At 38.3% G+C, this 25,397-nt stretch overlaps 1 protein-coding gene across 4 annotated transcripts; it reads left to right on the top strand.

The window, feature by feature from the left end:
• The first annotated feature begins 1,857 nt into the window (after positions 1 to 1,857).
• slc24a2 (solute carrier family 24 member 2) lies at positions 1,858 to 20,861 on the top strand. Of its 4 annotated transcripts, none has more exons than XM_061721975.1 (10): positions 1,858 to 2,005; positions 4,178 to 5,292; positions 12,666 to 12,701; positions 12,884 to 12,995; positions 13,208 to 13,258; positions 14,474 to 14,553; positions 14,800 to 14,940; positions 15,504 to 15,593; positions 17,229 to 17,395; positions 17,487 to 20,861. In XM_061721975.1, exons 2-10 carry the CDS (start codon positions 4,390 to 4,392, stop codon positions 17,734 to 17,736), a joined length of 1,830 nt encoding a protein of 609 aa, XP_061577959.1. In that variant the 5' UTR covers positions 1,858 to 2,005; positions 4,178 to 4,389; the 3' UTR covers positions 17,737 to 20,861. The 4 variants fall into 4 exon arrangements, with proteins under 4 accessions (XP_061577959.1, XP_061577941.1, XP_061577950.1 ...); XM_061721957.1 differs by having other exon boundaries at positions 13,208 to 13,291; XM_061721966.1 differs by having other exon boundaries at positions 13,193 to 13,258.
• The last annotated feature ends 4,536 nt before the right edge of the window (positions 20,862 to 25,397 follow it).

Here is a 25,397-nt window from a genome sequence, read left to right as displayed (position 1 = left end):
CGTTAAGGCCATGCCAATGGGTTAAGGGCTGAGCTTTAATGTTGCCGTTCCAAAACCTTGATTTTTTTTCTTCTTCAGTTATCCTGTAGATTTGATGGTTTGGAGTGGATCATCGTTCTGTTGTATCTCTGTTGTCTTATTCAGTTCAGTTCAGCTTTATTAATATAGCACCTAATCATGACAAATGCTCAAGGGATTTTAACACAATTTTCATTCCAAATTAGTTTAATTAATGCAAAACCAATAAAACAACAATAATAATGGTTGCTTCACTAAGGAAACCAACAGATAGCATCAAAACCTTTTTCGATAAAATCCACCATCCTGAGCAAACACCGGGGAATGGTGGGAAGGAAAAACTCCCCTTTAACGGTAGGAAGAACCAGACTCAGGAAGGGCGGCCATCTGCCTCAACAGGGCCGGAAAGAGGAGAAAACAGCAACAACAACAGATCAGTAACACCTGCTGGGAAGAAGGAACACAGGTTAATAAAAACAACAATAGCGTTATTAATACAGTTGGAGTGGAAGAGGACCGAGTGAGGAGAGGTGTATCATGTGAGGTTCTCCAGCCGAAGGACAGATTCTGGTCAAAAATAACTCAGAAATACTAGAGGCCAAGGAAACGCCATCTAGAGCAACCATAGCTAGACAATATATCTCTGAAGTGCTCAGGTTCAAATATCTGACCCGTCCATAAAGCATGGTTGCAGAAGTCCTGTGTTTTGCAAAAAGCAAAACTACCAAGAGTGAAATAAACTATTTTTAAGAGTAAATCCATTCTAGGACATGATGGTGTCTTTTTCAATATGTCATTTTTGTATCTAATGAAATGTTTCACCGGTGACTCTTTTATAACACTGCTCATATTTTCTTTGCCTCACACAGACAAATGCATTCTTGACTACACCAGAGACAAAAGGCAACATATCATTTGTGCTCACCTTCCATTTCCTGAGGCTTACGGTTCTCACGTGTAAATCCCAAGCTGATCTTTAAGCGCACACATGGAGTCATATAAGCATGTCTACTATAAACCTCTGTGGAACTTTACAGTCCAGACATCTCATTCATTTCAAGACATGTCTCACATCCTCCCATTTGTTTTAGATGAAATATGTATCCATAATGTCACAAATGCTAAAATATGGAAATCATAAGCCTAATCAAAGTGGCAGACCAAAGAAGTTGGACACTTGTCCAGACCCTTACCTGCGTCATCTTGCATTAGGGCTGCGAATTTCGAAAGTGAAAATACTTTCAGAAGTTATCGCTCATTTTGGTGAGTCGTAAACGTCACAGGCCCAGATTAGCTCACGTCAGTACCACTGGGATTCACTTTATGGGTGCAAGATTTTGCACTGAGAGCAGGCGTTTGACCCAGAGAGCTGATTACAGATGAGCAGCAAATGAAATACAGAAGAGTACATTTATAACTGAAACAAACAATAACTGAAACAAACCGAAAGTTACCCAGAATTATGATGTGAAATATAACAAATATTTATCTGGAAGATGATGATTTTACATGCAACTGTTTGACATCTTATTTTAAACGTTGTAAAACATACCACGTGTAAATATCACGCAGCTTGTGTTTCAAATAGATTTGTATTTGTATTTCTTCTTTTTTCACTTCTGACATATTAGGCAAGAAACCACCCAAGGACTAAGTTTGCTGTTTGTAACTAGTTTGCTTGGAAGGAAACTAGTGATCGTGTGTGTGCGAGAGATGGTGATGAGGTCAGGGAAGGAGGCAGAGTCAGAGGGGACAGCCACCCTGAAAGGAGGGAGTGGCCCACTGTGACTTGGTGTTTTGGAGCTCCTCCTCTGCTCAGGGATGAAAATCCCACACAGGATTTACTGCAGGGACCTTCAGTTTGGATACTAGGTGCTTGGGATTGTTCTGCTTTTGGAGTCAATTTACTGGAATATTCCTTCAGAGAGTCAGGACTTGCTTCTGCCTGCTGGAGAGCTTCCTGGAGAACGAGACATATCCAAGCGTGGTATGAACAAAAATAGTTCAGTAGTTTGTCTTTCTTTTTAATCTCTCAAAAGAGTTCAGGCTGACTTATTAAGAGGAGATGCATTGCCCCAATTTTAATATATGAAAATCTTTAAAACAGTGTTTTAAATAACTGTCATTAATGTTTCGTTGTATATGAAGATCAGCCAGAATTTAAAGGACAGAACATTTGCATTTTGGTTGAGTGCCGCAGCTTTAGAGTTGAATAATTGATGTGCAAATGAACCTCTCCAGTTCTTACTTACTTAAGATACAATTCATTTAGTTGGTGTCTGATTTTTGACTTTGTGCAGCGGCACAAGTGTAAAGAGCCTGAAGCTTATCTGAGTATATCTCCTCAGGGATTAAATAGTTCCTTAATGAGCTTTCACTAATGTCCGAGCTTCAGCTAAAGGAGAATGCCTTCTGAAGTTTCTCAGCATGAGAAAGCTTTGTTATATTAACAGAAATATTACATTAATACCTCTATTTCAAATTTAGGTTATAGTGCAGTGGCACCAGTAATCTTACATTTGAAAAGTTGAGATATTTATTTCTATAATCCATATTTATGGCTAACAATGAAACAAAGGTTTGATAGTCAGTATTTACTACCTCCCCAGACATGAATGATGAATGAAATGAATGGACTTGATCCAAAACGCCAGAAGCTGGTTTCATAGAACTCAAACTCATAATTGTGATTGATTATTTAGTCAGAGGAGTTCTTTGGTTTTTGGTCCTTTCTGTAGTAAGATTTTAATGTCAGTCTCTTTCTGTCAGCTGCAGTTTAATAAAGTGTTTACCCTTTGTTATAATACAAAGAGGAAATGCTTCCCAGTATTTAGATATTTACCAAGCTGCAACACGAGCACTAACTTCCACACGAGAAAACCTATTGCCATATAACAATACTTCAAATGAGGATTTAAGCAGAAGTAAATCATTTGTAACTTAATGAAATGTTATTTCTTACTAATAATGGTAAAAATACATTGTAGATATTTAGTTGATCTTGGAATATAAGCTCATTACTGTCCTACACCAACAACCCTCTGGCAGCATCTGGGAGCTTCTGCGGTTCTGGATGCACTAAATATTTCCAGTGTCATGTATCTGGACTACAGGCAGACCTTTAAACTCTTACTATGAAGATATGTTGTTGAGATATATGCCCAATACAGTTGAGCATGGTCTTGATTTAAGCCCATATTTATCATTTGTCATCATATTTATTATTCTACATTAATGATGCCTTCATAGATATGCAAGCTGAGTTATCCATGTGCAACATGGCTCCTTTTTTTTCTTTAACCTGTATACATGATTCAAGAAAGGAACGCAGTAGCAAAGTGATTCACTGACATAAATTGTTCTTAGAAGTGTTTTTGAGCACCAGAGTTATTTCTGTTTATAATTCAGGGCTACCTGAGGGCGGAAAGATCACGATCCTTGATCATAATGGTCGAAATGGCCTTACAAATGTGTAATCTTTTAATGACATTAGGATCCTTAGATGATGAAATTACAAAATTTGTTGTTTTATGTACAAAAAAAAAAACAACTACTGGTGCTCACACCGTTGTTGCCATTCAAGGTGAATTGTTCTTCAGATATTACAACATGTCATTAAGCTCAAAATGGACAAATAAAAACAATTAAGTTGATCATCCTTAATATAAGTGATACATTATTTTTGTCATTTGTTCAATTAGGGATGAAATAATGTAAAAATCAAAGTCTTCTCCCAGCTTTTTTGGGAAACACTAATGTAATATAAGATAAAAATATAGAAGTGTCAATCCTAAAATCAATCATTATCCAGAGGTTTACTTTATAAGCTCTGTCTTATTGAGCTACTGATCTGTTTAAACAAATACCTAATGTAGTAGCAGATTAAAAGGAAACTTATTTGCATAATATATGAAAAGTTTATATACCCTGATATATTGTCTGATTCTTCAGATTTTTTTGTCGGGGCTGGAATAATATAATATAGAGAAAGAAAGAATAAGCATAAAGATATTTCCTTTATGTTATGTTGTTGTAGAAAAATGGCTGATTAGCTTCCAATGTTAGAGGTCGTTAATCATTGTACTTTAGAATTTGGAAATCAGTTTTTGGCCCCCACTCTTACATTATAACTCACACAGCTGTTTTCTCTGTCTTGCAGTGAGTAATATGAAGAAGCCTTTGAACCTACTGGATCCTGGTATACGACTACAGGACCGCCATTGTCGTTAGACCTGGGAGCAGCATGCAAACAAACCGGTGAACCGCTGCTGCCTGTCAAACCCCCGCCCTTGTAGCCGCCAGTATCGCCAACCGAGCTTTGGGGGGGATCCCAGACACTCACACCCTGCTTGACGACCTGCGCCAAACACCATGGATTTTTTGGAACCCATAAGAAGTCAAGACATGATAGCTTACTCCTGCTCTGATCCTCTCCTGGGTCCTCCCAGAACGAGCACCCGGTACCACTATCAGTGCATCAAGAGAAAGCTGCGGCCCGGGCGGATTCTGGGGTTCATCATCAGCCTGGTTGTTGTCTCCACAGTTTGTTCTCTGAGTGCCTTCTCATTGGTCGTGGCAGTGACGAATGAGCTGGGTTCAGCCAATGCAACAGTACCCCAAAGAACTCTTCTGCAGCACCACAACCTGTTAGCGGCCCCAGAAGACACACCGGTAGCCATGAAGTCTTCTGACGAAGAGAGTCAAGGGGACTATCCGACGGACTATTTCAGCGTTGAGCAGAGACGTCAGGGCTTTGTGGTGTTTCACATGTTGGGAATGTTGTACATGTTCATAGCCTTAGCCATCGTTTGCGATGAGTTTTTTGTCCCAGCACTAACTGTCATCACAGAGAAGCTGGAGATCTCTGATGATGTGGCGGGAGCCACCTTTATGGCAGCAGGTGGATCAGCCCCAGAACTCTTTACTTCTGTCATTGGAGTCTTCGTTTCCCACAGTAACGTGGGTATTGGTACCATTGTGGGATCGGCTGTCTTCAACATCCTGTTTGTGATTGGGATGTGCGCTCTTTTCTCCAAAGAGGTGCTGAACCTCACCTGGTGGCCTCTCTTCAGAGATGTATCTTTCTATATCATCGGCCTGCTGATGCTAATCTATTTCTTTCTGGATAATCAAATAACAGTGGAGGAAAGCATTAGCCTGCTGTCGTGTTATATTTGCTATGTGACATTCATGAAGTACAATGCCAATGTAGAACTTGTCATCAAGAGCCTGCTGGGCAGCAACCAGGTGGATGAGCTGGAGACTGCACCGAAGGTGAGCCTGAATCCATCCATCCATCCATCCATCCATCCATCCATCCATCCATCCATCCATCCATCCATCCATCCATCCATCCATCCATCCATCCATCCATCCATCCATCCATCCATCCATCAATCATGCAAGATAACACTCTCACTATATAGACGTCTTTATAAAACATAGAATTTTCCAATGGGGTTGGACAGAATAATATTTCTTAGATTATAGTATTGGTCTTAATAATAGTGCTACTTTGCTTGAAATTAGGGGAGATTTAAAATCTGAACAACAAACAGACTGCAGCCTCTCTGCCATTGCAACACCTCTAAATATCTCAGTATAAGTTAGTATAACTTCTGCATTTCCCTCCCTCAGATTATAAAGATTTACATTCACATTTCACCTTTACACATCTGACAATACTGGACTGCTACTCCTTCATACTGAGCTCCTGCACAGGCCTCATCTTCAGTCACTTCTATTAGTGACCTTGTTGAGACCAAAGGCCAACAAGGCTCTTAGAGTTGGAGTGATGTAACTGTTCTGGGTTGGTGTCCACAGTGGTCCACAGTAGTTGTACCTGCTTAGCATTCCTGTCTGATGCACTGCAGATGGTGTTGTTGGGGTGAATAAGTGTTTTACCAATATTCTTAAATTATGCCTTTACTTTTACTGACCTTAAAGCAGCACAATGTAACTTTCAGCTTTTGTTGAATCTGGCGGCTACTTTGGACAAAAGCGGTAGTGCTTTACCAGAAAGAACACTACGTTTCCCATGAGCACCAGCGCGTACGATCCTGTGCCCGTTGCGTGCATTTGATAATGCGCTCTGGTTTTGTTCCACTGCACCTTTTTCCTGTCACGTTTTTTGGAGGAACTTGGTCATAAATTAGTAGTCCAACATACTTACTGACGAAATAAAAAAATACTTTATAACGTGTGAATAACTGAATGTTTTGCAGATCAGCCCTGCACAATTTTACAGTTCTCAGGAAAAATAGTAGAAATGTTCTATACATTTTCTTTGCATTGCATTCTTTCCTCTAGTGCTGTAATTCTACTCAATTGTATTATTATTTTATAAAGCTTCCTCATTGCCAATTACACAATTTTATGATGACTATTATTATTCCGTATCTGTTGTTGATATTGTCAGTAATTTTAGAATTACCAAAACCCAAGACGAATGTGAAAACATTCTAATTTTTATTCTTATTGAACATAGAATTCTACATTTACATTTGTATCATAACAATTCTGTCTCTTGTTTTATCCCCATAAATCCCAATCGGTCGGACATCCCTCCTCGTTTTTCATCTCACGCCAGCGAGTGAACGCAGTGATTGCCTGCCAGAATCTGATTTCTCCCCTGAAAATGGGTCTTTTCACCTGCCAAAAATTGATTGAAGGCCAAATACAGTTAATGAAAAGTTGTTTCTGCCTAAATATGACTTTATCTCATTCTTGAGCTTCATAATCTGAAGATCTGACGTTTAAAACGCTACTGCTCAACGGGTTGCTGTGCGCGCTCCCGCGGCCACAAATCAGATTCTGGCACGCAATCACTTTTTGTCACGACACCGGGCCAATGTTTATTCTTGTCCGGGCATTTAGCTTGTTACTCTCCCTCTTCCTTTTTTTGCCTCCTCCGATAAAACTTTTATTGTCTTTGGATTTTTCGCTGCTTCGGCCATGATACCAGCTCTGCGTTTAGCTCAACACCAGCAACCTGAGCTCTGCGCTCCAAGCCCCGCTCACTTTCGTCTCGACTACGAATCGGGAAGGAGGGGGAAGTGACGTATGCCGTAAATCAGTCAAAGCCGTAAAGATTGTAGTTTTTTAGTGTGGAAGGGTTCCTACCATGCACCTCAAAGTTACATAGTGCCAGTGAAGGTGATACAGACACCTCAGACCATGACAGAGGTGTCATTAAACCTGTTGTAAGTTGATGTACCATCACAATGACTCTGGAAATATGATATTAAGGTGGAAAAGTTACATAGTGCTGCTTTAAATTATGGCTGTAGGCACTTTAAATCACCTTGTTGTTGAATTGTGCTATAGAAATAAACGTACCTTGTAGAAATTTTGAAGCCGCAAACTACATAGATGCAATACTACCTCAAAGGAGACATTGGATTACTGTTATTCAAAATTTACCACAAATTTCTGATATATGAATAAAATATCTGTGACTACACTTTTAAATCATCCCTTTAAGCCACATTAAATGCAACATGTTGGCTGGATGCGGATACAGATGGGAAACTGGATAACTGCACTCACTATTGGTCTGTGATGTCACAGTACCCTGCAAATCTAAATGAATGACACATTTTCAGATCTAGGTTCTTCCAAAGTGACAGGAGTGCTGTGTCAGTATTTTTTAGCGGATGCTTGGTTCAAACACACGCATGTATGCTCTCAAAGAAAAATGTACATACAGTATATCATCTTGAAAATGAAAATGCAATGAGGCTGCATTTATTTTTTTCTCTTTCAAAATTACTTGCTATAAGTCATGTATTAGACTGGGATTTCACAAAACCTCCCTGTGTTTGGTGACTTCGACAGGTTCAGAGGAGTTTGAACACCTCCACTTGAGTTTAAAGAGTAAAAAATCAAAGCCATGATGAGACATTTTGATGTCACTTCACAATGACTAAACTAATCATTATTACTCACTCATGTACCAAAAAGTAATGTAGCTTTGAGGGCTCACGATGGTGCTCGGTTTTGTGATTATACATAACATGCATTGCGGTTTCAGGGGTTCATACAAGAGAAATCTGCACTTATCTTCTAGAGATGGAAAAAAACTACTTTTTCCTTTCTTTCTTTTTTGTTGTAGTGATACCAAATAGCAACTTTTACATTTTAGGCAGCAGATGAGTCAATTCCCTCAGACACAGTTAGAAACCAAACAATTCACCTTAAAATCAGCGGTTCATGTGGGTACTTGAACTTTTGTCATTGCTGTTGCATAAGGGCTCTGTTTGACTTCCATGTCCTTCTGGGAATCAGCTGTTCTCCGGGCTGCCTCACTTCAGCCCCAAGAGCAGCTTTTCTCCTCCTGTCGCCTAGCACTGAATGTCCAGCTGCCCTGCCCTCATGTCTCGGTGGCTAAATAATCCCCCAGGTTAATGCTCTCCAATCCTATTAAAGACACTAATAATAGCCAAATGATTCCTGGGAAAGCACGAATCAGGAGATGGCTGAGAGAAAAACTGTATGCTAGTTGCCGGTACACAGTCATCCCCATGATACAGTATGGGGTGTTTGTCATTTTGCACACACCTGTTGAGGTTTCAGGTGGGCTTGCACCTGCAGGGGTTAGGGGTTACAGGGGGAGGTCAGGGGAGGAGCTATTGAGGAGTTGGGCAGGTTTGCTCTCTGATGGCACTAAAGTAGGCAATCCACTCTGATCCCCTTATCAACTGCTTACCTGCAGTGACGACAGCAAACATGTTTAAACACATTGTCTCTTTCATCTTTCATCTCATCTTTGCATAATAATAAAATAGTATTCAAATGTTCATGTAGACAAATAACCTATATCAATCCCAGTTTCAATGCCATGCTGTGTTATGTCGGAAGAGGCCTCGACAGTAGCACATGGATGGACAAGAGTGATTTGGAAACCTGTCTTGAAGTTCTTTATTCTACATTTGTTCAAAAAATGAGAATATTTAGATCCTTAATATAGTTTTGAATGCAGCTGCACATTTCACTTCATATGTCTGCAGCAGATGAAATGTACTCTGTACTCTGTGTGGCACTGCATCAGTTTCTCTAGCAGCACTTAAAGAAAATACTGTTAAAGTGAGCCGCTGCACTGCAGCAAACACTTTAAAAGCCATCTGACGGCGTGCTAACAGAAGAGAGTCAAAGACAGTTGTCCGACATCACTGTGACCTGAGAGGGTTGCTGCAGCACTTTGCACGCAGGCTAGAAAATTAGCAGTCTAAAAGTGGTGATCTCTGCAGATTAATCTTGGATAAGTCCCACAGGTCGGGCAGTCAGGTGGACAAGAGTAAGAGAGAAATAGTTGATCTAATTGCGCCATGGTGACATGATGGTAATTGGGATGAGAAGGAAGTCTGCTGCAAATCTTCTGACCCCAGGTCAGTAGTTTTCTCCTTAACATATATTTCTGCCACTTCTGCAGCATTGACCCAAGGCAAAAAGTATTCGGTGGAGTGTTTTGTTCTTTCAAGCAATTCTAAAAAGTTGCCATCAACAAGTCACTTTTTCTTGTAATTATTGGACTGATTTGATGATCTAGATTTGAATGGTTTTCTCATTATAATTACATGTACAGAAAACTTGGGTCCTTTTCTTGTTTTATATTTAGCAAATCTATATATAGCAAATCAAAGACTGGCCCTGCAGAATGCTCTTTTATTTGTTTATCTATTTATTTGCTTTTTCTATATGTGCTTAGATGGAAATGCTTAAGTGAGGATCCATCAGGTACGGATTGCAGATTTGCTGCAATCCGTACAGAGGCACCCGTCCCCATCCAAGTGAAACAATGTTTTAGCTCTGTCTCTTTAAGTCCATCTTCTTGAAAGGCTAAGTTTGCTCTGATTGGTCCATTAATTGGGCACAAAACTCTGAGGTCATAATGAGGTGACCATGAAAAGCTTTGACCAAAATACTACAGAAATACACCAACACATGCATTCCTTTTTTCTCTTTCTGCACTTAAACCACACACAATCGGCAGGATCAGTTTCGTCATGTGAGTGATTCACTGAATTGATCCAGGTTGTTAAAATACTGCTTAAAACCTATGAGTATTTGCGTACTGTAACAATCAACTGGCTGTTACAGAGTCATATCCTAATTCCTCCATTAGATATCAGTTCAATTAGGCTTCACAGTGTGTCTTTATTCTGTCATAACTGCAATAATCATTTCATTTTAAGAATCATATCATTAAATAATCTTTTGGGCAAAATCTTGTCAATATCGACCTAGCTTTTGCAGTGCCATGTGGTTTCAACTTCCATGATACAGTGAATACAGAATCATTTGAAGTCATTAGTAGAGCTTATAAACAGACTAAAAGGGTTTGGGGAACTTTACTCACACTGAACATGTTTTAACATGCACAGATACATTAATGTTGTCGTTTGTGTGTCTCTGATGCCTTTTTCACATCCTAATAATGAAAATATGAATTATTTATGACAAAGTCTTATTATTACCCTGTAACACTTGCTTTTATATTTGGCTGTTCTTCAAACCAGTTACAATGAAAAAAAACAACAACAAAAACCCAATAAAATTTGAAAGCTCTACATGGCTTTTCACACAGCAGGTTCACGGTGAGAGGCTGTCAAATATCCTCTGGAGGAATAGCGAGTGAAATAAGGAAAGAAGACCAGATGTACACACCATTTTCAATTATCGAATGAATATATTGCACAAGAAAAACTGTTGACTGTGCAAGTTTTGGAGTAAAATTTATAGTGAAGTGCCTAGTTTGGCTAAATTAAAGCACTGTGTTTGATTAATGGTCTCACAGTTCAAAGGAGAACTTAAACTCAATAAATGTTAGTAAAAACCTTTGTCTTAAGTAAAAAACAAATTGCAGTGTAATTTATTTCTAAATGTAGCACACACGTGTCATAGAGAGGCGCTCGTGAGCTTGCTCATGTGGAGCATTGCTAAGCCAGTCATTTGGCTTTACAGCTCAGCAGCTGCGTTTCAGCTGAAGCAGATTGAAAGGCCATGAAGCTTTTTGGTGTTTGACATGAATTGAAGGTTTACAAGTAAAAAGAAAGGATCCTTATAAAAAAAAATGCTTTGCGCTATTATAGCTGGGATGTGTCACTCTGGACAGTTCTTTTTTTGTCTTTTGCAATTGTTCTTTTATAGTCTTTCAGCTTCTGTGGAGCGTCTCCCCCTCCTTTTATATTACATGCTGCAGTGTCCAGTGTGTGTGTGTGTGTGTGTGTGTGTTTATTTATTTATCTTGTGGTTGAGATTAGTGGTGGCCATGTATTGTGTGTAGTTATCATATTGGCACTGGGTTGGAAACTGTAACGTTATGTTTTGTGATAAGTAAACTAAATAAAAAAAGAGGAAGCAAACTTCAATTTTGGATTAGATGTCATGTTACATGCGTTTGATATTTGTTCAATTTCAACCTCAAACCCACTTCTTCTCTGCTCACCCTGTATGGTTTATGGCAGTGGTCCTCCTCCTTTTTTCAGTGATGTACCCCCTGTGAAATATTTTTTCAGCCAAGTACCCCCTAACCAGCGCAAAGCACTTTTGGTTGTAAAAAAAAGATCTAAAACAGAGCACTGTGCCATCAGTAACTGATTTATTAAACATAAAAATATTGCTGCTACGCTTCAACCACGACTCCATCGTTGGTCCAAGTGATTGACAGGTGAAGCCAGGTGGCATTTGACAGGTTAGGTGGAACCATCCTGGTGTGGGGGATACTCTGCAGTTTTAGGATAATAAGTTGAATAGCCTACTCCTGAAGATAAAATTCATTTTATGAATTTAGACTTATATTTTCCTCAATTATTTATAAAATATTTATTTTTAAAGGATTTTTGCATGGATGCTACTTTTTAAATATATGTATATTTTAAAATCTCACCCATGTAGTGCCTTCACGTACCCCCAGGGGTACGAGTACCCCCATTTGAGAACCACTGGTTTATGGCAGCAACATGGTTCTGATCCCTGATCACCGGCAACTGCATGATCACGGCTATAAAAGTGATTAGTCTTGTGCATTCAAATGTCTAGTAACACAATGCCCAAGAGGGAAATCATCAGCAATGATTTCAGAGAAGCAACTGTTGTTGACCATCGGTCTTAGAAGGGTGATATGGCGATATCCAAGAGTGTATCTTTCTATAGTAAGAATGCTTAATCAGTAGAAAATATTCAAGACAGTTGCCATCAGGATAAATAACGTGTCCGAATAACAAGGGATGAAGGTGTTGCAGTCCAGTGAAAGTCTGAGTGATGTGCTGCAGCAGGACTCCTGCCCTATAACCTTAAATACTGAAGTGTGTTGTCAATAAGCGTGGACTAAAATTCTCCCCAGCAATGTGAGAGACTGTTAACCTCATAAAGAAAATGATTACTACAAGTCATTGCTGGTGAAGGCCTGTTTACAAGCTGCTGAATCATGGCGTGTCCTTACTTTTTCACACACTCCGACTACATTTTGGCTCAGTTTTATTTAAGTTAATATTGACATCAGCAAACATGTCGTGTAGTTGTCAAAATGTTATTTTTAAGACTTTGTAAAAATGTTTTTTAATGATATGCTGAAATGTAAAATCTTTAAAGCCATAATATTTTGCTTTCTGTTAACTATGTTTTCTTTTTCTGTATTTTTACTAAAGATAACTGCACCCACCGACGACGAGAACAAGCTAACAGTAAGTTTATTTCCACGTCAGAATATACATGCACTTCTTTGTATTTGTTGACTTTTCTTTTCTATTTAGTAAAATTAATTGATGAAGCATATTCATGTAAATTATTTTTTATATTTGCATAGTATTTTTGTTATTATTTATTTTGGTTTGTTATTATTTCTTTTTTTTTTGTTACTTTACAGGCCAAACCCAGGCTGCAGAGGGAAGGAAGCTGCGCGTCTCTACACAACTCACTGATGAGGAACAGCATCTTCCAACTCATGATACACACACTGGACCCCCTCAGTGATGAAGGTGTGTGTCTGCGTGTGTGTGTGTGTGTGTGTGTGTGTGTGTGTGTGTGTGTGTGTGTGTGTGTCTTACTCATCTAACTATGTACTTTTCATTTGCATCACTACCCATCTTTCCTGTACTTCCTCATCTTTTGACTGTAACTCTACATCTTTTGTGTATTGTTTCTGTACCTCATGCTGGACTGAATGCAATTTCAGTTTCCTCTGTTGCAGGACAATTCAGAGAGAAGGCTTCAATACTCCACAAAATGGCCAAGAAGAAGTGTAAGGGTGATGCTATGAGTGCCAACGGTGTAGGTGTGTAACAGTGAGATGTGTTTGACCCAGGAATTAAGTGAAAAATCAAGAACCAGGAACAGTGAGCCATTAAAATTCCATTTGTAAAGTGTAAATAAAGACAGTTTGAAATGATAACACCAACCCATTTTATATTCACAACAGAACATCAAAAACATACTAAAAACAACATCAAAAGATTCTGAGAATGTCGAGAAATATCTGTGGACATGGACAAGACCAAATGTTACTAGTGCTCCCCATAATCTTCAGAGCCTTTGGCAGAACTGCATAGCTGTACCATACAAGTCCTATGTGAACAGGATCCAGAAATGCTGCCATCTTCTTCAGACCCAAACTCATAAAAATGGAAAAAAGTGGCAAACTGTCCAAATAAACATAAAATTTCAATTCAAATTCTTTTTAGAAACGAAGCACACTATCATGCGCTGGACTACAGGAGAGAGAGACAGTCTTGTTTGTTGACGAGCTTACATCTCCAGTACTATTGGAGTGTGTTGTTGGAATGGGTAGCACACTTGGCAAGGAAACATTGAGAAAAACAGGCTACCATCCGGACAAAGTATTTTTTCAGGGAAGGCCTTTCATCTTTCAGCAAGACAATGCTAAACCACGTACATCATCCATTACAAAAGCATGGCTTCACAGTAGAAGAGTCCTGAGCTGACCGGCCTGCGGTTCAGAACGTTTACCAGCTGAAAACCATCAGAGCTTCTTAAAGTGAAGTATCACAGAGCAGACCAGGTATCAGAGACCAGACCAGGGCTGCTAAAAAGCTGGATTGCTTTATCAGACAAGAATGGGAACTGTGGTCATAATAAAGACAGGATATCCTGTCCCTGTGTTTTGAAGGTGTCTCAATGTCATTCAATTGAAATTGACCAATTTTTTTCCCATAAGTTTAACATTTGATATACTTTTTTATGTTTTTTTGTGGATAAATAATGGGTTTATGCACTTTGCAGATCATTATATTGTGACTTTAATTTACACTTTTCAGTGTGCCAACACTTTGAAATCAACAGTTTTCGATAATATTTCCTGTTCAAATAATTGATTTTTCAATTGATTGTTAGTTGTGTTAAAGTTAGAAGTTAGTAAACCCCCAAAACAAACAGCAACCATATCTTTTTCTAAACCTTTTCTTATTAAACTGTTTCTGTTCTCTTTTAACCTGACAAGCTGATAAAAAAATCCCCAATAGTTCAAATGTTGCGGTGGAAGTTACACCACCCATGAACGGCATTGCAGTAGGAGACCAGGTATGGCTTCCATCAATATCCTCCCTGTTAGTTTTGTTTGAAAAGCTCCTTCCTACAGATCTTTCTTGAGTAAATCTCAGCCTTCCGCATCGCATTGTGGACAAAAAAAGTTAAAAGAAAATAAATAAAAAGTATAGATAGATTAAATGTTGCGATGTGTGCTTTGGCTATCATGAGACGGTCAAAATAGAATAATGCACAGATATCTGTACAGTGTATAACTGAAGCTAATGGCCTCATCATCAGGGCAATGATGAAGACGATGACGATGAAAGCCAACCTCTGAGTCTGGCCTGGCCCGATACGTTTAGGAAACAGATCACCTATCTCGTCATCCTGCCCATTGTCTTTCCTCTGTGGTTGACACTGCCTGACGTCAGGAGAGAGGTGACTACACACCGACATGTTACATGACAATCCTGCTTACATGCTTATGCCTCCCAATGCTGTGCATTCTATTATAGTTTACTGTAATGTTCCAGTATGCCATGTATTAGTTCACATTAGTATATTTTTTTCTCTATATTCATAGCATTACACTTTATTGTGTTCATATTATAAGTAGTAAATGCACCTGTTAGGCTTCTGCTTTTACCTTTATAATGACAAAGACTTTATACCATGAAAACATATACATATATACAACTATACTATAGGTCGAAACACATAGATATATTGTAGCTTAATGCACAGCTTTAGATATCTCAATAGGAAGTGATGGACTCAGATTAATGTACACAGCCCCCAGGTTCCTGAGCATTAGGGGATATATAAAATGGATGCATGGATGTGGGGCTGCTCAGATAAGATCTTTCCTTGTTTCAACAAAAAAACCCAAATCAAATTCTGATAAAAAAAGGCTATAAGATGTTTATTACTAGGCTGATACCTGGCTTGACACTGGAAACTGTTTGACTGAAAAATAATTGTACATTTGATTTTTTTCCTAGAGTGCAGAAAGGTTCTTTCCCTTGACTTTCATTGGTGCCATCTCTTGGATCGCTTTCTTTTCCTACCTGATGGTTTGGTGGGCTCACCAGGTACCTCACACATTCACAAACATACATTCAGACATAGTTCAGGCTGTCACCAAATCAGTTGTTTATTCTGTTTTATACTGTCTGCAAGAGCTCATCCTGGCCGATTTCATAATAACACCTGATATCAGGCTACACTCTGTCTTTAAAACACACATCCAAAGAAAGGCCTGAAGGACAAGATCATTTCAGCCACATTCACAATGCAGAGTTTACTGCACAATTCAGCTTTTTTTGCCAAGATCCTTTTTTTCATGGGTTTACACACTAGTTTTTTAGATGTGTCTTATATCACAGTTTGTTGTGAACTGGCATCTCTTTTGACGTGACCCACATGCGCAAGAAGATGAAGTGACATCACACTCAGTATGTCCGGTGTATATGAAGATGCACCTGGAGGGAGCCTGTATGATTTCTTTTTGAATTTTTTTTAATTCGACTTATTCATACACTAATTATAATGAAAATTTCTGAGGAAAAGGAGAGCAAAATTTGTATCTGGCTATGTCTGGAGTAATGGCTTCAACATCTGCACAGAGACATTTGTAGACGAGGAATCAAAGCCAGGAGTGGAGAGCCATGCTTTACTGAAGCAGGTTTCAGTAAAAATTGTTTCATAAATCATGTGACAGTGACATAAAAAGATATGAGTTGTGACCTGACAGTTCAGACTCAAGTTGATTGGAAAACATCAAATACGTATCAGACTTAGCACCACATATGAAAGTGCTTGTAGTGATGAAAGCCCAACTGTGTTTTTTCTTTCTAAAAAAAAAATTTAAATTCAATATATTTGCAGAGCCCTGTGTGAATAGATCTGAAGTGTTGTAAGATATGAACGTGTTTTGGTTGTTAATACCTGTACCTAATTAGTAGACACATTGGCACTGAGGTATTGCAGTGTCTAAGGGATTGAGAATGCAATATTTTCCTATTTTGTTATCCACAAAGGATTTAAACGGGCTAAAATGTCCTATTGTATCTAATTTTATGTTTGTTTGATTGTTTCATTTTCCAATAATAGGATTTTAGACCAGTTATTTTCAAGAATGATCTAATTTGGGACATTTCATGGAGTTCAGTGTATTTAGGTTGCATAAACTCACAGCAGAAGTCATCTCCAGGCACTTTACAGAGAAAATATACATGTTCAGACCAATCTCTTATAATAAAGTGCAACTCTATCGCATAATAATCCAAGAAATTCCAAGTCCGAGTTTACTATATTCAGTCCAGTGCAGTTAAGGTCATTTCAGCTAAATTGACTGTACATGTACTCAAAAGACACTTTATTGTGTATAGTCTCTCTATGTGACAAAGGTCCAGAGAAGAGCATGCTTTTTTTTGTCTAAATTTGGTTGCAATTTAAGATAAATTCATATTTCTTTTATTGCCGAAAAACATAGGCCTTGAGTGAACTGATTAGAGAAGGTGCTAATGTATATAAAATAGCATCATCTGCAAAAAGGTGAATTGTACTTTTGCTACAATTCTAGATGACTGACATATGTAAATTACTCTCTGTGGCACACCTTTGTTAATGCAACAATGGATGGACCGATAACCATCAAACTATAAAATGAACATTGATGAAAATACAAATCATGATCAAAAGCACTACTCTCTACTTCGTTCTAGGTTGGAGAAACCTTTTGGATCACGGAAGAGATCATGGGTTTGACCATTTTAGCAGCTGGCACATCAATCCCTGATTTGATCACCAGTGTGATTGTAGCACGAAAAGGTCTGGGGGACATGGCTGTTTCCAGCTCGGTGGGCTCCAACATCTTTGATATCACTGTAGGGTGAGTCAACCAGTAAACACAATAACTTTTTAAATGAAAACGTCTTTAGAGAAAACCATAATAACTTTTTTCTCTTCTCCTTTAACTCCAGTCTGCCATTCCCATGGCTCTTGTACAACATCATCAATGATTTTAAGCCAGTGGAGGTGAGCAGCAATGGCCTGTTCTGTGCCATTGTCCTCCTCTTCCTTATGCTCCTCTTCGTCATCATTTCCATCGCAGTTTGCAGATGGAGAATGAGCAAGTTCCTGGGCATGCTCATGTTCCTACTCTACTTCATCTTTCTGATTGTCAGTGTCATGCTGGAGGACAAAATCATTGTGTGCCCTGTCAGCGTCTGAGAGCACGACTCCTAATGGATTTCCTGAAATCTCATATCATATTTATCATAACAGTGCAATAACATCCTCACATACACATAACACATTCACATACACACACAAACTCTCTTATATGTTTAACATGCATGCAATAGATACTGGACGGTACTGTATACACACACACACACACACACACACACACACACACACACACACACACACACACACACACACACACACACGTACACACAAAAGTTGCTGATATCGATTAAGCCAGAGTTGTGATATAAGTCAACTTTGGCCGGTGCACACAGCTACAGTATTTATCAGTGGCAGAAAAAGTCTGTTCTCTTAAAACAGACGGCCACTCAATAAAAACCTTTGAAAGAGGTGACTTTGTTGGGTAGTCACTTCTGGTTGAAACCCGCTGTAACAAAAATGCTGGACATTGAATGCAACTCAGGATGGAAGTCAAAGGTAAAAAAAAAAAACAACTGACTATTGAACTGTTTGAACTGCAATTTAAGAAGATGCTCCACTGCTCAGGCAAGGATGAAAGTTTCCAGCTATAACTTAAAATGGAGACCCTAAGAGGTTAGTTTTTTTGACACTGAGATCAAAGAAACTTGTCATGATTAAACGAAGGCCCAATGCAAGAGACAGGAAAAAATGTTTTCACTTGTTTTTAGATTTTAAGAAATTGTCCATTCCACCAAGTATAGAAACAATCTCTGTTAACAAAATAACTGTGTTTTTGGGGGGTTAGATACATTTGTTTAAACTGACTAAGGTTTCCATCCTGTTTGTTTACTGTGCATGTGCATATCCCAGTTATCTCATTTGGATTTTTGCTATACAGAAATGAGCTTGTGAACATGTCTTTGTTTAGAAAGAGTTTACATGCACCACTTCAGAAAGGGATTCCAAGAGAACAAAGATGAAGAGAAAAAAATTGTACTCCTGTTTCTATTTTACTTGTAATTTACTTATTCAACTTTTTTCTCAATTAAATTAGCCATTTAAAACAAAAAGAACAATCAGCTATCAGTGGCTTTTCTTTGGCAATGTTTTTATGTATATATCACTTGTGTACTGTACTACACACTGTACTACGCAAAGTTTGTATTACTTTTCTTTTTTCAAACTCAGGCCCCAACCACAATCACACTGTAATTCTTGTTGTAGTACTGGCTCAGAGTCCTCTTGAGGATGTTTACAGCATCTACTGAGGTATTTCATGCACTTGTACGTTCAGTCAGTTTCACAAATTGCAACAAGTGATGGGTACATGGCCATCAGCAGAAAGTTTAACTTACATCCTGATGACATCATATATCTGTTCTCACAGCTCTCAATGTGTATCCACCTCATTGGTTGTAAGCTTATATACGCTTATAAAGCTTATAAGCTTTATAAACAAACAAAAAAATAATTCATCTTTTTCGTAAGGGTCCTCCTTTTTCTACTTTAATGTCACACACTTTTTCTGAAAAGTTAAGATACTACATCATAGTACAATTTATGAAACAATAAAGACGTGTGTAACAAACAAAAATCCCTTTCTGCAAACAGAAAAAAGTGTAATCATTGTCCATCTTGTGTTAATCAGTTGCACAACAGCTCGATCATACGCAGTGAATCCAGTTCCAACATCATGAACAGCCTGACTGCTATCAGTGCCCGAGACCACTCAGAATCATAGGAAAAAAAGTAGTGGTCGCCTATGACCCAGTAATATGTTCACATCTGTTCCTCCTGCAGTGCACATTTCTTATTGATTTTCCCCATGTTGCCTGCTTTCTTTGTAAAACACCTGAAATAAAATTGCATGTCGTAGATAATTTACTCTTGTATTGGTCTAAAAGAAATGCTCCACTCAGGCTCTGTGGACATTTCTAAATCACATCTACACTTGCGTTGTATTTCTAGAAGTGCATAAATTAGCAATTTGAACATATTAAATTGTTCCAGAACATTATTGCACCGAAATAGAAGATGAAATGCAAAAGGTGATATCCTCTTTCATTTATATTTTAGAGTTTTTATATTCCGTATGCTTACCTTGGAAGGAAAATCTGGACATGGAAATATTCTGCTTTACTCAAGCATATATGTGCAAAAATGTTGCTTTTATCATTTTTAATATAGAAATTGATTTCTGTAGACACTTGGATCTGATTTTCCTGTTTAGAGATTAAATCAGCACAAAGGAATATTTGCAATGTGCAGCTCTGAAGGCCCCACCATGGGCGTGGAGGTGAAGTCGCTTTTACAGCACTGTTCAAAATGTATTCTTGTTTGATCTCTTACTTGATCATTCTCTTATTTTGCCATCCATCTTTACTTTCCTGACGCCATGGTGTCCACTGTAGCTCAGTGAGCTAATTTCATCAGTGTTGATGTGCAACATTATGCCGTAGAACAACACAGATGAGCACTACGGGAGTCCAAAGTTACTTTGGCTGCTTTTTGCCAATAGTACAGATGGGAGACAGCGAGAACAAGATGATGCTGCCTGAAACTAAACAAATGTTCCCTTAAATGAAACTGACGGACATATTTAATGTGAACAACGCTCCTTTGTGCTGCTTTAATGACAATATCAATTCATAATTCATATATAACCAAAAGTTGTTTTTTTATGTTTTCATATTTTTTCCAAATGAATGTTTAAAGACTTTTACATGAAACCGACAGTAACTGTTATCAATCTCAGAAAGAATTTAATTCAGTGTCTACAGTATATATATGAACAGAAGTTTGTAAATGTAATTGGAGACATATGAACTGCGTTTTGTATCTAGTCTTAGTCATCCCATCCCATGGAATAGCTTAAAAATCTTCACACACCAGATCTTAAACTGCTTAGCCTACCAATGCAGTATCACATGATTTTTTTTTCTTTTTTCTTTTTTGCTGTCATGAATGATCTGAATGTGAACAATGCTGATATGGATGTGTGCTTTTAAAAATGTTAAGAATTCTCCTTGCCCGGTTTCAATACCATGACAAATGTTAAAATGGTGTTGTATCTCCCTCATGTGTTGTGCATATGGACTCCTCCTCACGTATTACTTGAATCATGTACTATACTGTAAAAACATATATATTATTCATCTCTGTATAAAACGCGATTAACAAATAAATGAACACTTAAATTTTCAAAATGTTGTCAACTTTGATTGAATTCATTGTTATAAATAAACACAATACATACGTTCTGCACCTCACAGGCTGATAAAACAATGCAAAGAATTTGTCACAGCTCTTTGTATGTAAATACTTTCAGAGCAGGAGTTGATTATTGGCTGTTTTGGCTTGTACTTCAACAGCACTTAAATCAGTGTATATTTTTAATGTCACAAATTAACAATAATGTTAATAATGTTAAAATTGTATTACTTGCGTATAAATCCCTTATTTCAAAAAGGACAGTTCGACTGAAACTACTCTGCTCTCTTTGACGGAAAACCAAAGAGCAACAAGAGCAGTAGGTCAATCATCTGTGCTTATTCTTCTGCTGCCTTCAATACATTTACCACAGCATACTGCTATCCATACTCTCAAACTTGACCATATTAGGCTCAACACATTATTGGATCCATTACTACATTATCTGGCATTCTTTTAAAGTGTCATGGCAGAGAAAAACCTCTTTATTACATCACCTCTCCACAGGGATGCCCCAAGGCTTGATACTTGGGCCCCTTCCTTTTGCCATTTACACCACCTCTCTGCGCCAGATTATTCATTCACACAGCTTCTCATATCACTGCTTTCATTCCCACTGGATGACCCTACAATCTCAGCTTGTCTCTCTGGCCTGTCTGCATCTGTTATTGTAATAAACGAAACCTAACATTAAAATTGAAACTAACAGTAAAAGAATAATCTAGCTAACTGAAAAAAACCAAAAGATTTTTGTAAAACAAAAAACTGAACTGAAACTAAAATGAACAATGCAAAACTAACTGAAACTAAATTCAGGCCTTGTTTTTTATGTTCGTGGCTCCATTTATCTAATTAATTATTATTTTTTCTAATTCAACTTACTCAATAAAATGGAATAAATGATTGTAGCACTGCGAGTGCTATGGGGCCCGACCGACAGGATAGCGAGGACACGGAGTTTAGTGCAGAACCCTTTTATTGAACCTCACACCCAGGACACACGTGCACAAGCACCAGGACCCGCCTCAGCAGCTTCTCAGTCCGCCCTTAAAAGGCTGGCAGGGTGGAGAGGTTGACGGGCCACACCTGTGTCCCGTCAGCCTGAGTGGCTGCAGCTCCTCAACCCTGCCACAATGATTTTTGTTTTATGGCACCGTTGATGCTTCTTTCATCTTTTAGCCAGTTTTCTGTAACTCACTACCTCAAAAATTAAACTAAGACTAAAATAAAACGAAAACTAACCAATTAGCTAAAAAACTAAAACTACTGATGCATTTGTTAGACTAATTAAAACTAAGCTGAAATATTCAAACAACCTTCAAAACTAAATAAGAATAAAGACATTTAAAAAAATTGAAAAGTTTTATAACTGGGGTTTGCATTGATGAAGGGTAATTACTTTCAGGTACACCTGTCTAAGAGCAAAGTCCTGGTTATTCCTGCCCATCATTCATTTGTCCTTGATATGGACATAAGTATTGCCTCTATACTGCCATCACTCCCACAGAGATTACGAAGAACCTGGGTATCATGTTAGCTCACCAGTTATTTTTCTCTGTCATGTTGACTCATTTGTGTCACTTTTCTCTCTGCAACATTCAAAAAGTAAGACCGTACCTGACTCAATATGTATCTCAGCTTACATCCTGCCTCAATTACTACAATGCCCTCTGAGCCAGCTTTCCAGCTTGCGTGTTTAAACCACTACAAGAGGTCCAGAATTCGGCAGTGCCTCTGGTCTGGTGATCTCGGGGTCCACACCGGCCTATGACAACTCAATCGTAAAGGCTTTTAATTTATACTATTGTGGTCAGTGTAAGAATTGAAAAGTGTGATAGAATGGCTCACTTTCCATTCAACTGTGCTGCAAATTCAGTAAATCGTATGGTGGCATCTTAAATGATATAAAGCAAATTTCAAGATTCCTCATAACACAAGTCAGATTTGCAGTGTCATCTGTGGGTATGTGATGAGCTTTAGATTGAGACAAGCCTCTTAAATGGTTATACAGTCAGTGGCCCAGATCGCCATGATGCTGCAGAGATTAGCTGGGAATGTGAGGACAAGCAGAAACCTTTCTACTTACATTCATGTTCAGTGATATCTGAGGACATACACTTAAATGACCAACCAGAACTTTTAGAATGACAAACCGACTTTACACTGACAGCTTAAGTCATGTTCTTCTATAAAGAAAGATCAAAAATAATAATATGGGCTTCAACGAGACTAAAAAGAATGAAATAAATAAAATCTCATTTTTTTATTAAAATTTTTTAAGGTGCCCAATGAGGGATTCAGAGGGATAAGAAAGGTTGTTCAGAACTTCCCAGCCAGATGAGATTCTTCAGCCTGTTGAGAAGGAGGGAGCTGACCTCCAGTGGAGGTTTGTACATGGTGCCATTGCTAAAAACAGATACAAAGCACATCTTGATCCTATCTTAACCTATCCTATCCTATCCTATCCTATCCCATGCACACTTAGCTGTGCAGTGCCCAAGATCGAAAAGGTTGTTTGATGTTTTACTGCAGTGGTCCCTCGGGTTGGAAGAGGTGTTTTCCTTTCCTTTGTTTGTGTGTGATCCAAAGCGTTCTGCCAATAAAAAGCATCAACTTACCAATCACATCTCTGCTACTGCTAAATTAGCTATACAGGAGAAACTGTTCTATATACATTGCTAATGTAGATGTAAAGGGGACTGTTTCATGGCCTTCTGAAGACCCAGAAAGGTTGAACATGCTCGCTTTCAGGATGAGTTTGAAGAATTTTAAGTGAACCTCAGCTATTGAGTGTATATTATGTACATTAGTGGGAGATGGGGAAATTATGTTCAAATTTGGATTTTATGATTGTTTCTTTAATTTCTCTCAGGGATAGTATTTTTCTTTCCTTTTTGTTTGTGGTGTATAATGTTTAGGCTTGGATGCTTGAAATGAAAAGAATCAGTAAAGGACTTTTTTTTGATTGGGTACATGACATCACTAAACCAAAAAAATTACACATTTTATACATTTGCTACATATAAGTCTAGGACACGATGGAAAAAATGAACAGAGGGCAGGATATAGTAAATGATCTTAAAACTGAGCAGCACAAAATAGAGAGAAGTCAGAGTTATTGCATCACATTAACAAACACCATCACATAAGACGAAAAATAGACAGGGAGGGATACACTCTCTGTTCATTTGAGGCTGGTGATTGGAATACATTTATCTTAGCCTTTGCAGGAGTTGCAGAGAACCAGGAGACACTTCTGCAAAGGCTCAAATAAGTTTATTCCTAACACGTTCTTAACCATAATGCCATAATTTTAGCTCTGGGCTTTTCCAATATTTCATGATGGCTCTAGGAGCCACAGAGACCATCACTGAGAATGCTCCCCCATATATCTGGCGTCCTGGAGGCATCCTCTTCTGGCTCCTCACGATGTGGAGGAGCAGCGGCTCTCCTCTGGGCCCCTCGATGACTGAGCTTCTCATCCTATCCCTTCAAGGAGCCTGCAGAGGAAGCTCATTTCTGCCGCTTGTATACCCAATCTCTTTCTTTCGCTCTAAAAAATCAAAAATAACTTTCTTTTTGTGCCTTTTTTTAATTTGTTTGTTTTTTCTTTCTGGGTCTTTCAGAACTTTCCCACAAGAACATGCCCAGGAAATAAGGTTGCTCACAAGAACGTGCTCAAACTAAGACATATATACATAGACGCTGCTGCCTACTGGCGCTGACGAGCCGTGGGGCTCGTATGATGGACTTCGTTGTATTATTTTACTTAAATGTCATGTATTTAATTTATTTATTATTGTTTGTACATTATTTTCATATTATCCAGTACTTCCAGTGAGTCAAAGGGTTTCAAATCTTACTGCTGGTCTACAAAGGACTGAATGGTCTTGGACCAAAATTCATGCTTGATCTGTTAGTTCCCTATGAAGCTCCCAGACCCCTGAGGTTCATCTGGATCTGGTTTGTTGTGGTTCCAAGAACAAGAACCAAGGTGAGGCACTGTTCAGTTGTTCTGCTCCTCACCGGTGGAACAAACTTCCTGTAGACCTGAGGTCTGCTCCAACTGTAGATCCTTTAAATCAGGCCTAAAAACATTACTGTTTACTGAAGTGTACTATTAAATACTTACCTGCTGTACTCTACTTCCCTTATTTTTAAACAACTTGTGCTTATTATCATTTTACCTCTTTTCTTATCATTTTATTTCATTGTATTTGTTATTTACTGTTTAATTATGTCTTGCCACTTTTAATGTTGATGTAAAGCACTTTGAATTACCTTGTATTGAATTGTGCTATACAAATAAACTTGCCTTGCCTTATATTACTGTATAATTGTCATGGGACATTCAATCTCTATACACTTTATTCTCATGTTTACATACAGTTTATCAACCTCGTTTCGATTACAAATGTATTTGTATGGAATGTATATTTGCCATGTTTGTTTTATAATGTACGACGGAGTATTAGGGCCTTTATTCTTGTAATATTACGACTTTTTTCTCA

Source organism: Cololabis saira, chromosome 1, assembly GCF_033807715.1.
Source record: "Cololabis saira isolate AMF1-May2022 chromosome 1, fColSai1.1, whole genome shotgun sequence".
Lineage (NCBI taxonomy): Eukaryota > Metazoa > Chordata > Actinopteri > Beloniformes > Belonidae > Cololabis > Cololabis saira.
This window is presented reverse-complemented; position numbering and strand designations above follow the sequence as displayed.